The following is a 16,168-nucleotide window of genomic DNA, read 5'->3' as shown; positions in this document are numbered from 1 at the left end:
TCCTTCTCTAAAACCTAGGTGCGTCTTATGGGCCGGTGTGTCTTATAGGGCAAAAAATACGATAAATGAATACCATATTTTTCACTTTATAAGACGCACCCGATGATAAAACACACCCTAAGAGGAGGAAAATAAGAAAACGATATTTTTCATCAGACCTCATATCAGATCCCCAAAAATATCAGGACATCAGATCAGGCCCCCTTATCAGGACATCACATCAGCCCTCCATGTCAGAACCCCATCAGACCTCAGATCAGCCCACATTGTCAGACCCCCATCAGACCTCAGATCAGCCCACATTGTCAGACCCCCATCAGACCTCAGATCAGCCCACATTATCAGCCAACATTGCCAGACCCCCCCATCAGACCTCAGATCAGCCCACATTGCCAGACCCCCCCCATCAGACCTCAGATCAGCCCACATTGTCAGACCCCCATCAGACCTCAGATCAGCCCACATTATCAGCCCACATTGCCAGACCCCCCCATCAGACCTCAGATCAGCCCACATTGCCAGACCCCCCCCATCAGACCTCAGATCAGCCCTCAATGTTAGACCCCATCAGACTTCAGATCAGATTAAAATAAAAACCTCCTCTTACCTGTCCCGGCAGAAGTCGCACTCCCCTATCTTCCAGGCCTGCGCTGCTCTGTCACCTGACTGCATGCAGCGTCAGGTCATAGAGCGCATACAACATCCTGACACTGTACGCGGTCAGGACAGTGAAGCACCGGCCCCAGGAAGGAAGACCGGGGAGGGTGAAGCACTTGCGGTGCTTCACTCCTGGCACCTTGTGCATACTAGTGAGCGTTTCCATAATGTAAGCGGTCACTAGTATTCGCTTTATAAGACGCACAGCCATTTCCCCCCTACTTTTGGGGAAAAAAAGTGCGTCTTATAAAGCGAAAAATACAGTAAATTAAAAGTTTTACTAAATCTTTTCCCACAAAACTATATATCCGTCTGCTCAGTTCCTCCTGTTCTATAACATGCTGCCTGCAGATTACTTTGCATTTTCATAGTGACTTTAAAGTGTAAATGTAATTTTTTTTTATTTTTGTAATGTGTAGTAGGGGCAGTCATACTGAACATTTTTGAAATATATTTTATTTACTGAAATTTTACATTTCTATTAGAAAAATAGCTCTAAAGTCCCCCATTTTGAGCCTTAGCAATGCTCTGTCTTCTGTTTACATAACACAGTCAGCATTGAGCAAGTCTCCACAGTTATGTAAACAGAGGACAGGGTGTTGCTAAGGCACTTTAGAGCTATTTTTCTAATGCAAATGTACGATTTCAGTAATTAAAGTATACTACAAAAATGTTCAGTATGACTGCCCCTACACATTACAAAAAAAAATAAAAAATTGACAGGTACCACTTGGAACCGAAACAGAGTTCGGGAAAAGGTTTTTAACAGTAGAAATTAATTCTTGAAGTTACTACCCAAAGTCTTGCGGGACTTCACGAAGTAATAACTTCGGCTCATCTGAGCCAATACATTCTAAGGGTCAATTCAAACGTCCACAAGTGTGTTCCAGTCCGCAAAATTGCGGAACGGATGCGGACCCATTCATGTGGACGTGTGAATAGACCCTAATACTGTACGGAGTGCTCGCTCCGTACAGTATTCAAACAAAGTTTTATGCGAATCGCCGTAGGATGTTTAATCCAAAGTTGATTCGCTCATCCCTAGCAAAACCCCTAGGAAAAAATAAGCAGGTAAAATAAACACAAACACAAAACTGCATAATCAGCAGTTCTTCAACATACTATTATAAAGTGACTCGCTTCCTTCTCCAAAGTAATAAACTCATAGGTCAGCAGAAAATTCATACACAGGTTACAGGGGTCATATACAGCATCTTATAGGCAGTGAAAATACAGGCTGTCGCCATATTGAGACAGGCACTACATTGACAGAATTCTGTTTGCTGTACATGCTGCTTGCATATTGCAGGTGTCAAATTCCTTTCATAGTAATTACCCAATAATTCCCATTTGAAAAGAGAGCAATTCTGGGATCAATAAAAATATTAGTATATTTATATAAGGGAGTTACTAAGTATGACGATTGCCTAATATTGTAGTTTAACATCCACTTTCTGCCTAAAAATATAACTAAAGTTTTTGAGTTTTTTTCACCTGTAGTTATACCAGATTATGTTTTAACTTATGGCCGGCATAAGAAATCTATAATCTACAGTAAGCCATTCTGTAATATTAGTGGTTGAATAAATGTGGTTGATAAATCTCATTATACAAAACAATTCTAAATATACAAAACATCTCATACCAATATTATATACTCTAAAGGCTATAAAGCACCTTTTTCTAATAAAATCTATACAAAATCATAACCAACAAAAGAAAGCTTGCTAAAAGCCAGCAATATTATTAGAGTTAGTAGGATTTAGATTGAGTGCAAAAAAGTGTGATGCGCAAAACAGTAGGCAAGCCAATAATATCAGGCACGTTAATGGAACACTGAAAGTCCCGACTCATTTGTCAATCAGTCCGGCTTCTTTAATTTTAGTGTAGAAGAATTTCTCCAGGATATTTGCGCATTTAAAGTATTCGCTCTCCGGTGGGTTGTACTCCCTGCAGTTTGTGAAGATTCTTTGTAGATCGGCCATGAATAGCTTCTTTGTCACATAATATCTGTTCTTCACACGTTCACTCATGGTTTTCAGATCTGGTATTCAAGAAAAAAAATTATGATTTTTTTTTTGTGTCTTAAAACAGATATGATAAGTGTTTCAAATAATAAAATTCAGCCCATTAACCGAGAGAGGGAAGCGGCTGCCACAGGTCTAATAAATGCCATAGTCTTATGAGCTGACTGGCAAACCTGACAGGCTGACCTGTTGTATGTGCACTTGGCAGCTGATGACATCTGTGTTGGTCCCATGTTCATATGTGCCTGCATTGCTGAGAAAAAGTTTTAAGGGTACTTTTACACTAGTGGCAGGGGAGTCTGGTAGGCTGTTCCGGCGGGTGAACAGCCTGTCGGATCCCTCCTGCCGCTGGTTCACGTGTGCCCCCGGACTGCCGCTCCGTCCCCATTGACTATAATGCATGCAGTACTTTTAGTCCAGCCGCCTCTCAGAGTGCGCTGCCGTGCTGCCGCCAGAACTCCGCCCCCGCCCCCATTATAGTCAATGGGGACGGAGCGACAGTCCAGGGGCACACGTGAACTAGCGGCAGGAGGGATCGGACAGGCTGTTCACCCGCCGGAACAGCCTACCAGACTCCCCTGCTGCTAGTGTGAAACTAGCCTAATATGTAAAAATGAGCCTCAAGGAGAAACGGGGGCGTTGCTGTTACACCTAGAGGCTCTGCTCTCTCTGCAACTGCTTCGCCCTCTGCACTTTGACCGACAGGCAGTGTAAATGTGATCACACATGGCCCTGTCAATCAAAGTGCAGAGGGAGCAGCAGTTACAGAGAAAGTTGAGCCTCTAGTTGAAACAACGCCCCCCATTGCTCCTAGAGGCTCATTTGCAGATATTAAAACTTCATTTTACTGGTGCCTACACTGAGTACAATTTTTATTAGCTTATTTTTATATTTAAAAGTGATCCCTACTTTTGCGCTGCTGCAGGGATGCATTTTTCCCCCTAAAAGTGGGGCGAATACTAATGAGTGCTTCCATTATGGAAGTGTTCATTAGTACCAGAGGATTGGGAAGCAGTCCTCGGCTGAGCTGTGGCTGCGCACAGCGTGTGTGATAGTGCCAGCGGAAAATGTGGTGAAATGGCCGATTCTCTGCATATTTGCAGGGTAGCGGCCGGATCTCTGTTGGTCCCCATTATAGTTAATGGGGTCCGGCGGACATGCGGCAGTGCCTGGCAATGCCAGACCCAGAGGACTCCGGCAGGCTGTTCCCTACCAAAGCCTCTACTGCGGATGTAATACTAGCCTTAGAGTTTGTATGGCAAGCCTACAGTGTAATAAGATTTTTGGGAAGGCAGTAGTTGTACTTATTAGGAAGGTTATAGTAGTTACTTGTGATTTACTTCTTTCAGTAGAGAATAATTCAAAAAAGTGAATGTAATTACCCATGGGGAACCTTATGACTTCATAGTATCCTGGTGCCTCGGTTCTTTTCACAGGCTCCATGAAAGGCCATGCACTTTGATGACTCTGAAATAAAGGAATTAAGTTTGTGTAGTTCAAAGTGACCGTGTCAGGTGATTTCTGCTGCCTATCTGACAGCGGGATATGACAGCGACTCAGAGCTCTGTAATAGGTTTATATGGTTTGGTGCAGGATTTCTGAATAAAAAGCAGAGTAAATCCTGCCAGGACTCCTAGAAGAGACAGTCAGAGTCCTGATTACCCTCCCCGCACAGGATAATTGACAGCTCTCGCTGTATCAGTGAGTGTACACAGAAGGCTGTCAACCATCCTGTGTGGGTGGGGTAATAAGGACTCTTACTGTCTTTCCCCTAGGAGTCCTCTCAGTTGTTTCGATACCAAAATTTTGATTCGGTTTCGATACTATAAAAAAGTATTGCGATACTCGATACCATACGAAAAAAATAAAACACCAAAAAAAGGCGCGGTGACTAAAAAAATTGCGATTTGCGCAGTTTTAATTTTTTCTGTTCTGTCATTCACTGCATAGATTTTTTTTAAAATATTTTAATAGTTTGGACTTTTTGGATGTGGCAATATGTGATCTGTTTATTTATAGAGTTGAGCGAACACCTGGATGTTCGGGTTCGAGAAGTTCGGCCGAACTTCCCGGAAATGTTCGGGTTCGGGATCCGAACCCGATCCGAACTTCGTCCCGAACCCGAACCCCATTGAAGTCAATGGGGACCCGAACTTTTGGGCACTAAAAAGGCTGTAAAACAGCCCAGGAAAGAGCTAGAGGGCTGCAAAAGGCAGCAACATGTAGGTAAATCCCCTGCAAACAAATGTGGATAGGGAAATGAATTAAAATAAAAATTTAAAAAATAAAAATGAACCAATATCAAATGGACAGAGGTCCCATAGCAGAGAATCAGTCTCTTCATGCCATAGCAAAGAATCTGGCTTCATGTCAGCAGAGAATCAGTCTCTTCATGCCATAGCAGAGAATCTGGCTTCATGTCAGCGCAGAATCAGTCTTCATGTCATAGCAGAGAATCAGGCTTCACGTCACCCACCACTGGAACAGGCCACTGTCACACATTTAGGCCCCGGCACCCAGGCAGAGGAGAGAGGTCCCGTAACAGAGAATCTGGCCTCATGTCAGCACAGAATCTGTCTTCATGTCATAGCAGAGAATCAGGCTTCACGTCACCCACCACTGGAACAGGCCACTGTCACACATTTAGGCCCAGGCACCCAGGCAGAGGAGAGAGGTCCCGTAACAGAGAATCTGGCCTTATGTCAGCGCAGAATCTGTCTTCATGTCATAGCAGAGAATCAGGCTTCACGTCACCCACCACTGGAACAGGCCACTGTCACACATTTAGGCCCAGGCAGAGGAGAGAGGTCCCGTAACAGAGAATCTGGCCTTATGTCAGCGCAGAATCTGTATTCATGTCATAGCAGAGAATCAGGCTTCACGTCACCCACCACTGGAACAGGCCACTGTCACACATTTAGGCCCCGGCACCCAGACAGAGGAGAGCGGTCCCGTAACAGAGAATCTGGCCTTATGTCAGCGCAGAATCTGTCTTCATGTCATAGCAGAGAATCAGGCTTCACGTCACCCACCACTGGAAAAGGCCACTGTCACACATTTAGGCCCAGGCACCCAGGCAGAGGAGAGAGGTCCCGTAACAGAGAATCTGGCTTCATGTCAGCGCAGAATCAGTCTTCATGTCATAGCAGAGAATCAGGCTTCACGTCACCCACCACTGGAACAGGCCACTGTCACACATTTAGGCCCCGGCACCCAGGCAGAGGAGAGAGGTCCCGTAACAGAGAATCTGGCCTCATGTCAGCACAGAATCTGTCTTCATGTCATAGCAGAGAATCAGGCTTCACGTCACCCACCACTGGAACAGGCCACTGTCACACATTTAGGCCCCGGCACCCAGACAGAGGAGAGCGGTCCCGTAACAGAGAATCTGGCCTTATGTCAGCGCAGAATCTGTCTTCATGTCATAGCAGAGAATCAGGCTTCACGTCACCCACCACTGGAACAGGCCACTGTCACACATTTAGGCCCAGGCAGAGGAGAGAGGTCCCGTAACAGAGAATCTGGCCTTATGTCAGCGCAGAATCTGTCTTCATGTCATAGCAGAGAATCAGGCTTCAAGTCACCCACCACTGGAACAGGCCACTGTCACACATTTAGGCCCAGGCACCCAGGCAGAGGAGAGAGGTCCCGTAACAGAGAATCTGGCCTTATGTCAGCGCAGAATCTGTATTCATGTCATAGCAGAGAATCAGGCTTCACGTCACCCACCACTGGAACAGGCCACTGTCACACATTTAGGCCCCGGCACCCAGACAGAGGAGAGCGGTCCCGTAACAGAGAATCTGGCCTTATGTCAGCACAGAATCTGTCTTCATGTCATAGCAGAGAATCAGGCTTCACGTCACCCACCACTGGAACAGGCCACTGTCACACATTTAGGCCCAGGCACCCAGGCAGAGGAGAGAGGTCCCGTAACAGAGAATCTGGCTTTATGTCAGCGCAGAATCAGTCTTCATGTCATAGCAGAGAATCAGGCTTCACGTCACCCACCACTGGAACAGGCCACTGTCACACATTTAGGCCCCGGCACCCAGGCAGAGGAGAGAGGTCCCGTAACAGAGAATCTGGCCTCATGTCAGCACAGAATCTGTCTTCATGTCATAGCAGAGAATCAGGCTTCACGTCACCCACCACTGGAACAGGCCACTGTCACACATTTAGGCCCCGGCACCCAGACAGAGGAGAGCGGTCCCGTAACAGAGAATCTGGCCTTATGTCAGCGCAGAATCTGTCTTCATGTCATAGCAGAGAATCAGGCTTCACGTCACCCACCACTGGAACAGGCCACTGTCACACATTTAGGCCCAGGCACCCAGGCAGAGGAGAGAGGTCCCGTAACAGAGAATCTGGCCTTATGTCAGCGCAGAATCTGTCTTCATGTCATAGCAGAGAATCAGGCTTCAAGTCACCCACCACTGGAACAGGCCACTGTCACACATTTAGGCCCAGGCACCCAGGCAGAGGAGAGAGGTCCCGTAACAGAGAATCTGGCCTTATGTCAGCACAGAATCTGTATTCATGTCATAGCAGAGAATCAGGCTTCACGTCACCCACCACTGGAACAGGCCACTGTCACACATTTAGGCCCCGGCACCCAGACAGAGGAGAGCGGTCCCGTAACAGAGAATCTGGCCTTATGTCAGCGCAGAATCTGTCTTCATGTCATAGCAGAGAATCAGGCTTCACGTCACCCACCACTGGAACAGGCCACTGTCACACATTTAGGCCCAGGCACCCAGGCAGAGGAGAGAGGTCCCGTAACAGAGAATCTGGCTTCATGTCAGCGCAGAATCAGTCTTCATGTCATAGCAGAGAATCAGGCTTCACGTCACCCACCACTGGAACAGGCCACTGTCACACATTTAGACCCCGGCACCCAGACAGAGGAGAGCGGTCCCGTAACAGAGAATCTGGCCTTATGTCAGCGCAGAATCTGTCTTCATGTCATAGCAGAGAATCAGGCTTCACGTCACCCACCACTGGAACAGGCCACTGTCACACATTTAGACCCAGGCAGAGGAGAGAGGTCCCGTAACAGAGAATCTGGCCTTATGTCAGCGCAGAATCTGTCTTCATGTCATAGCAGAGAATCAGGCTTCACGTCACCCACCACTGGAACAGGCCACTGTCACACATTTAGACCCAGGCAGAGGAGAGAGGTCCCGTAACAGAGAATCTGGCCTTATGTCAGCGCAGAATCTGTATTCATGTCATAGCAGAGAATCAGGCTTCACGTCACCCACCACTGGAACAGGCCACTGTCACACATTTAGGCCCCGGCACCCAGACAGAGGAGAGCGGTCCCGTAACAGAGAATCTGGCCTTATGTCAGCGCAGAATCTGTCTTCATGTCATAGCAGAGAATCAGGCTTCACGTCACCCACCACTGGAACAGGCCACTGTCACACATTTAGGCCCAGGCACCCAGGCAGAGGAGAGAGGTCCCGTAACAGAGAATCTGGCCTTATGTCAGCGCAGAATCTGTATTCATGTCATAGCAGAGAATCAGGCTTCACGTCACCCACCACTAGAACAGGCCACTGTCACACATTTAGGCCCAGGCAGAGGAGAGAGGTCCCGTAACAGAGAATCTGGCCTTATGTCAGCGCAGAATCTGTCTTCATGTCATAGCAGAGAATCAGGCTTCACGTCACCCACCACTGGAACAGGCCACTGTCACACATTTAGGCCCAGGCACCCAGGCAGAGGAGAGAGGTCCCGTAACAGAGAATCTGGCCTTATGTCAGCGCAGAATCTGTATTCATGTCATAGCAGAGAATCAGGCTTCACGTCACCCACCACTGGAACAGGCCACTGTCACACATTTAGGCCCCGGCACCCAGGCAGAGGAGAGAGGTCGCGTAACAGAGAATCTGGCTTCATGTCAGCACAGAATAAGTCTTCATGTCATAGCAGAGAATCAGGCTTCACGTCACCCACCACTGGAACAGGCCACTGTCACACATTTAGGCCCCGGCACCCAGACAGAGGAGAGGTTCATTCAACTTTGGGTTGCCCCGCAATATAATGGTAAAATGAAATTAAAAATAGTATTGAATGAGGAAGTGCCCTGGAGTAGAATAATATATTGTTAAGGGGAGGTAATTAATATCTAATCTGCACAAGGGATGGACAGGTCCTGTGGGATCCATGCCTGGTTCATTTTTATGAACGTCAGCTTGTCCACATTGGCTGTAGACAGGCGGCTGCGTTTGTCTGTAATGACGCCCCCTGCCGTGCTGAATACACGTTCAGACAAAACGCTGGCCGCCGGGCAGGCCAGCACCTCCAAGGCATAAAAGGCTAGCTCTGGCCACGTGGACAATTTGGAGACCCAGAAGTTGAATGGGGCCGAACCATCAGTCAGTACGTGGAGGGGTGTGCACAGGTACTGTTCCACCATGTTAGTGAAATGTTGCCTCCTGCTAACACGTTCCGTATCAGGTGGTGGTGCAGTTAGCTGTGGCGTGGTGACAAAACTTTTCCACATCTCTGCCATGCTAACCCTGCCCTCAGAGGAGCTGGCCGTGACACAGCTGCGTTGGCGACCTCTTGCTCCTCCTCTGCCTTCGCCTTGGGCTTCCACTGGTTCCCCTGTGACATTTGGGAATGCTCTCAGTAGCGCGTCTACCAACGTGCGCTTGTACTCGCGCATCTTCCTATCACGCTCCAGTGTAGGAAGTAAGGTGGGCACACTGTCTTTGTACCGGGGATCCAGCAGGGTGGCAACCCAGTATTCCGCACACGTTAAAATGTGGGCAACTCTGCTGTCGTTGCGCAGGCACTGCAGCATGTAGTCGCTCAAGTGTGCCAGGCTGCCCAGAGGTAAGGACAAGCTGTCCTCTGTGGGAGGCGTATCGTCATCGTCCTGTGTTTCCCCCCAGCCACGCACCAGTGATGGGCCCGAGCTGCTTTGGGTGCCACCCCGCTGTGAACATGCTTCATCCTCATCCTCCTCCACCTCCTCCTCATCCTCATCCTCGTCCTCCTCGTCCTCCAGTAGTGGACCCTGTCTGGCCACATTTGTACCTGGCCTCTGGTGTTGCAAAAAACCTCCCTCTGAGTCACTTTGAAGAGACTGGCCTGAAAGTGCTAAAAATGACCCCTCTTCCTCCTGGGCCACCTCCTCTTCCATCATCGCCCTAAGTGTTTTCTCAAGGAGACATAGAAGTGGTATTGTAACGCTGATAACGGCGTCATCGCCACTGGCCATGTTGGTGGAGTACTCGAAACAGTGCAACAGGGCACACAGGTCTCGCATGGAGGCCCAGTCATTGGTGGTGAAGTGTGTCTGATCCACAGTGCGACTGACCCGTGCGTGCTGCAGCTGAAACTCCACTATGGCCTGCTGCTGCTCGCACAGTCTGTCCAGCATATGCAAGGTGGAGTTCCACCTGGTGGGTACGTCGCATATGAGGCGGTGAGCGGGAAGGCCGAAGTTACGCTGTAGCGCAGACAGGCGAGCAGCGGCAGGGTGTGAACGCCGGAAGCGTGAACAGACGGCCCGCACTTTATGCAGCAGCTCTGACATGTCGGGGTAGTTGCGAATGAACTTCTGCACCACCAAATTCAGCACATGCGCCAGGCAAGGGATGTGCGTCAAACCGGCTAGTCCCAGAGCTGCAACGAGATTTCGCCCATTATCGCACACCACCAGGCCGGGCTTGAGGCTCACCGGCAGCAACCACTCGTCGGTCTGTTGTTCTATACCCCGCCACAACTCCTGTGCGGTGTGGGGCCTGTCCCCCAAACATATGAGTTTCAGAATGGCCTGCTGACGTTTACCCCGTGCTGTGCTGAAGTTGGTGGTGAAGGTGTGTGGCTGACTGGATGAGCAGGTGGAAGAAGAGGAGGAGGAAGCTGAGTAGCAGGAGGAGGAGACAGGAGGCAAAGAATGTTGCCCTGCGATCCTTGGCGGCGGAAGGACGTGCGCCAAACAGCTCTCCGCCTGGGGCCCAGCCGCCACTACATTTACCCAGTGTGCAGTTAGGGAGATATAGCGTCCCTGGCCGTGCTTACTGGTCCACGTATCTGTGGTTAGGTGGACCTTGCCACAGATGGCGTTGCGCAGTGCACACTTGATTTTATCGGACACTTGTTTGTGCAGGGAAGGCACGGCTCTCTTGGAGAAGTAGTGGCGGCTGGGAACAACATACTGTGGGACAGCAAGTGACATGAGCTGTTTGAAGCTGTGTGTGTCCACCAGCCTAAATGACAGCATTTCATAGGCCAGTAGTTTAGAAATGCTGGCATTCAGGGCCAGGGATCGAGGGTGGCTAGGTGGGAATTTACGCTTTCTCTCAAATGTTTGTGAGATGGAGAGCTGAACGCTGCCGTGTGACATGGTTGAGATGCTTGGTGACGCAGGTGGTGGTGTTGGTGGTACATCCCATGTTTGCTGGGCGGCAGGTGCCAACGTTCCTCCAGAGGCGGAGGAAGAGGCCGAGGCGGCGGCAGCAGCAGAAGAGGCCGAGGCAGCAGCAGCAGAAGAGGTAGCAGGGGGAGCCTGAGTGACTTCTTTGTTTTTAAGGTGTTTACTCCACTGCAGTTCATGCTTTGCATGCAGGTGCCTGGTCATGCAGGTTGTGCTAAGGTTCAGAACGTTAATGCCTCGCTTCAGGCTCTGATAGCACAGCGTGCAAACCACTCGGGTCTTGTCGTCAGCACATTGTTTGAAGAAGTGCCATGCCAGGGAACTCCTTGAAGCTGCCTTTGGGGTGCTCGGTCCCAGATGGCGGCGGTCAGTAGCAGGCGGAGTCTCTTGGCGGCGGGTGTTCTGATTTTGCCCACTGCTCCCTCTTTTGCTACACTGTTGGCTCGGTCTCACCACTGCCTCTTCCTCCGAACTGTGAAAGTCAGTGGCACGACCTTCATTCCATGTGGGGTCTAGGACCTCATCGTCCCCTGCATCGTCTTCCACCCAGTCTTGATCCCTGACCTCCTGTTCAGTCTGCACACTGCAGAAAGACGCAGCAGTTGGCACCTGTGTTTCGTCATCATCAGAGACGTGCTGAGGTGGTATTCCCATGTCCTCATCATCAGGAAACATAAGTGGTTGTGCGTTAGTGCATTCTATCTCTTCCACCCCCTGGGGAAGGGCTAGGTGGATGCCCTTGGGAAACCCTGGCAGCAGAGTCTTCAAACAGCATAAGAGACTGCTGCATAACTTGAGGCTCAGACAGTTTCCCTGATATGCATGGGGGTGATGTGACAGACCGATGGGCTTGGTTTTCATGCGCCATCTGTGCGCTTTCTGCAGAAGACTGGGTGGGAGATAATGTGAACGTGCTGGATCCACTGTCGGCCACCCAATTGACTAATGCCTGCACCTGCTCAGGCCTTACCATCCTTAGAACGGCATTGGGCCCCACCAAATATCGCTGTAAATTCTGCTGGCTACTGGGACCTGAGGTAGTTGGTTCACTAGGACGTGTGGCTGTGGCAGAACGGCCACGTCCTCTCCCAGCACCAGAGGGTCCACTAACATCACCACGACCATGTCCACGTCCGCGTCCCTTATTAGATGTTTTCCTCATTGTTCCCGTTCACCACAATTTTGAGAATGGCAAATTTGGGAATGGTTTTTCAACCCAGAAAAAAAAGTGTGCTTTTACGGTCACTACAAATAACTTGACCAGCTAAAACAGTACAGATTTGGTTAAATAGAGATGTGAGGCCTGTTTTTTTTTGCGCTGTGTGACAGGTATAGGTTTAATCACAGAATCCGATTTCTATCAGCATGCTAGCGTGTGTCTTCGGTTTTTCTGAATGACACTATCACTAGCTTCAATGTAAGATATTCTTTTTGGGATAGATTTCAAGTAGGCCTCAAATACCAGAAACTAGTTATTTTGAGAATGGCAAATTTGGGAATGGTTTTTCAACCCAGAAAAAAAAGTGTGCTTTTACGGTCACTACAAATAACTTGACCAGCTAAAACAGTACAGATTTGGTTGAATAGAAATGTCAGGTCTATTTTTTAGGCGCTGGGTGACAGGCTCAACTTGCCCCTGATGTAATATATGGCCAAAAAATAACCACACTGTTGATGGTTAAATGCACTTGGGTGACACAGGCTCAGCCTGCACCAGATGTAGTATATGGCCAAAAAATAATCAGACTGTCGATGGTTAAATACACTTCGGTGACACAGGCTCAGCCTGCAGCTGATGTAGTATATGGCCAAAAAATAACCAGACTGTTGATGGTTAAATGCACTTCGGTGATACAGGCTCAGCCTGCAGCTGATGTAGGATATAGCACAAAATAACCACACTATCGATGGTTAAATACACTTGGTGATAGCTTGTGCTGGCGCACCACAAGTCACAAAATGGCCGCCGATCACCCCAGAAAAAAAGTGATCTAAAAACGCTCTGGGCAGCCTCAAAAAAGTGAGCAAGTCAATAATAGCACTTCAATGATCCACAGCTGCAGATCGATCACAGAATGAAGTCTTTTGGAGGAGTTAATCACTGCCTAATCTCGCCCTAACGTCGCAGCTTCAACCTCTCCCTATACTGATCATAGCAGAGTGACGTGCGGCGCTACGTGACTCCAGCTTAAATAGAGGCTGGTCACATGGTGCACTGGCCAATCACAGCCATGCCAATAGTAGGCATGGCTGTGATGGCCTCTTGGGGCAAGTAGTATGACGCTTGTTGATTGGCTGCTTTGCAGCCTTTCAAAAAGCGCCAAGAAAGCGCCGAACACCGAACCCGAACCCGGACTTTTACGAAAATGTTCGGGTTCGGGTCCGTGTCACGGACACCCCAAAATTCGGTACGAACCCGAACTATACAGTTCGGGTTCGCTCATCCCTATTTATTTATTGTTTATATATTTTATATGTAAAACTGGGAAAGGGGGTAATTTATACTTAATATTTTTTTTACTGTTTATTAATTATTTCCCCCTAGTGCTAGAACCTGTGATCTTTTGATCCCTTGTTCTATTCACCCTAATAGAGCTCTATTAGGCTGAATAGGACTTTACACTGTCTCTGCTGCCCTGGGCTTTGTGCACACAGCAGCAGGGAGCTTACCATGGCAGCCAGGGCTTCAGTAGCATCCTGGCTGCCATGGTAACCGATCGGAGCTCCAGCATTACACTGCTGGGGCTCCGATCAGAAGCTGCCTCGGCCACCAATGGGGAGGAGGGGGAGAAGGGCGCACTGCGCCACCAATGTTTTTTAATACTGGAGGGGGGGAGAGTGCACTGCGCCACCAATGATAGTTAACCTTTAATACAGGAGGCGGTGCCGGCAGAATCACATAGCCAGCACCCTGCCTCTGATAGGGAGCTGCGATCAGCGGCAGTTAACCCTTAAGGTGCCGCACCTGAGGGGCTAACTGCGGCTGATCGCAGCGCCCTGTCATAGAGGCAGGGTGCCGGCTATGTGATTCTGCAGCCTCCTGTATTTGTATAAGAAGTTAACTTTCATTGGTGGCGCAGTGCGCCCACCCCTCCTCCCCTCTCTCCTCATTGGCAGCGGCGGCACAGGGGGAGGGAGAGAGTGACTCCTTCTCCCCTGTGCTGCTGAGGGAACTTGGAGCTCGCTGACAGCAGCACGCTCCAAGTTCTGTGATACTAGACTGCGCAGCACAGTATCGAAAAAATGGAAATCCCGGTATCATATCGAAACCGGTACAAAAATATCGATTGGGTATCGAAATTTCGATAACCGAAACAACTCTACTCTCAGGATATGGGGGTGCTTTTTATTCGTAAGTCCTGCCCAAAGTCATATAAACCTGTATATCACAGAACATAGCTTCTGTCCTTCCATTATTCCCTACTCTTAGATAGGGCGGCAGATATCAGCTAACAGCTTTGCTTTCAGTAGTATAATGAAAAGATAAAACATTTCAACTGTTATTCCAGTATTTACAAGTGGTTGTGCAGGCCATATATATGGATGACCTATTGTCAGGATAGATCATCAATACCTGATAGGTGGGGGTCCAAACCCCGGCACCCCCACCGATCAGCTGTTTGAATATGAGGTGGCACTCCATGCTAATAGTACTCACTCTATTCAAGTGAATGGAGAGAGTACTTATTACACTGCACTGCCGAAACCTCCGAGACGATGGACAATGTAATGAATAAGAAGCAGTACTTGTATGGAGAGCTGCCTCATCTTCAAACAGCTGATTGGCGAGGGTGCCGGGTGTTGGACCCCCACCATGAGGTATTGATGACCTAACCTGACAATAGGTTATCAATATATATAGCCTGCACAACTCCTTAAATGGTATATTCACATGCAGCAGATTTGTTGCAGATAACTTCGGTGACTGAAATTCAGTTCTCAATGTGTCAGATACTACCGAGACAAATCTGTCACATATGAATCTGCCCTTAATCGGATTTTCTGTTATCCATTGTTACATAACTGTGGCAGCCAATTGCTGGCTGCAGTGGGTACAGCCCCGAGTTTGGTATGTAATGCATATTGCATTTTTTTACGGTAATTGTTATGTTTAGAGAATAGAAAACGCATTTAAATTAAATCCATCAAGAAATAAATAAAAAATGTGGCTTTTCCGTAGGGTAGTAAGCTGGATTTGCATCCACCAGATCCTTATTACTTGTATGGAGTGACGGAATCATGCATGAATACTCCCTTTGTTAGATACTACAGGATACAAAAGTGGGACTGTATAAATTACAGCTTGGAATGTGGGAAAGGATAAATGAAAATCTGGGCCAATGTTTTCCAATCTGTGGCTGTACAGCTGTGGCAAAACTACAACTCCCATCATGCCCTGACATGCTGTGGTTATCAGGGTACGATAGAAGTTTCAGTTTTGCAACAGCTGGAGAGCCACATGTTGGAGATCAGTGATCTAGGCAAATATTCCATTTTCCCTAGAATTATGCTTTATAATAAATATGTATCTTCATTCAGAAAGGCCTATCCTCTGACATAGATGACTACTACTACTAGAAGCATGGTGAGATCAGTAATATAACACCTCAATAGGGTTGAATCAGCTGAAGAAGTAATACAAGTACCTGTGCACTCACCTTCACCTGCTGCAGAATATTTTTCAGTGTATTATACAGCTGATCTGCATCTTTTGGCTCTTTACTTGAAATAAAAAATATAAACCAATGTTAAAAGAAAACAAGTAAAATTAAGGACACTATTACACTAGTGCATCCCAGCAATGTGGTGACCACATTGCTGTCACCGCTAACTGTCCCTGCACTGTTTTTTCAGTTGCAGAATACAGGTGCGGCCTGGCAGTTAGCAGCATATGTGACTCGGCTCCCTTAGGCCCTATTCACACGGCCGTATTTGTAGTCCGTATCCGGTCCACATTTTTTCCTGATCACACATGGACCCATTCATTTCTATAGGTCCGCAAAAATAAATGGACAGAACACTACGTGCTGTCCACATCCGTATGTCCGTCTGCAGTTCCGCAAAAAAGATAGAACATGTCCTGTTCTTG

The 16,168-nt window shown here is 48.2% G+C and overlaps 1 protein-coding gene across 2 annotated transcripts in view; it reads right to left on the bottom strand.

The window, feature by feature from the left end:
- Positions 1-1,693: 1,693 nt before the first annotated feature.
- Positions 1,694-16,168, bottom strand: part of KAT2B (lysine acetyltransferase 2B) — a 131,743-nt gene continuing 117,268 nt past the window's right edge. For both annotated transcript variants that reach the window (XM_040433003.1, XM_040433004.1), the window contains exons 16-18: positions 15,738-15,801; positions 4,067-4,151; positions 1,694-2,701 (exon numbers count right to left, since the gene is read on the bottom strand). In XM_040433003.1, the coding sequence (XP_040288937.1) occupies positions 2,508-2,701; positions 4,067-4,151; positions 15,738-15,801 (343 nt within the window). In that variant the 3' untranslated portion in view covers positions 1,694-2,507. The remainder of the gene's footprint in view (positions 2,702-4,066; positions 4,152-15,737; positions 15,802-16,168) is intronic.

This window comes from Bufo bufo, chromosome 5 (assembly GCF_905171765.1).
Source record: "Bufo bufo chromosome 5, aBufBuf1.1, whole genome shotgun sequence".
In the NCBI taxonomy this organism is placed as follows: domain Eukaryota; kingdom Metazoa; phylum Chordata; class Amphibia; order Anura; family Bufonidae; genus Bufo; species Bufo bufo.
This window is presented reverse-complemented; position numbering and strand designations above follow the sequence as displayed.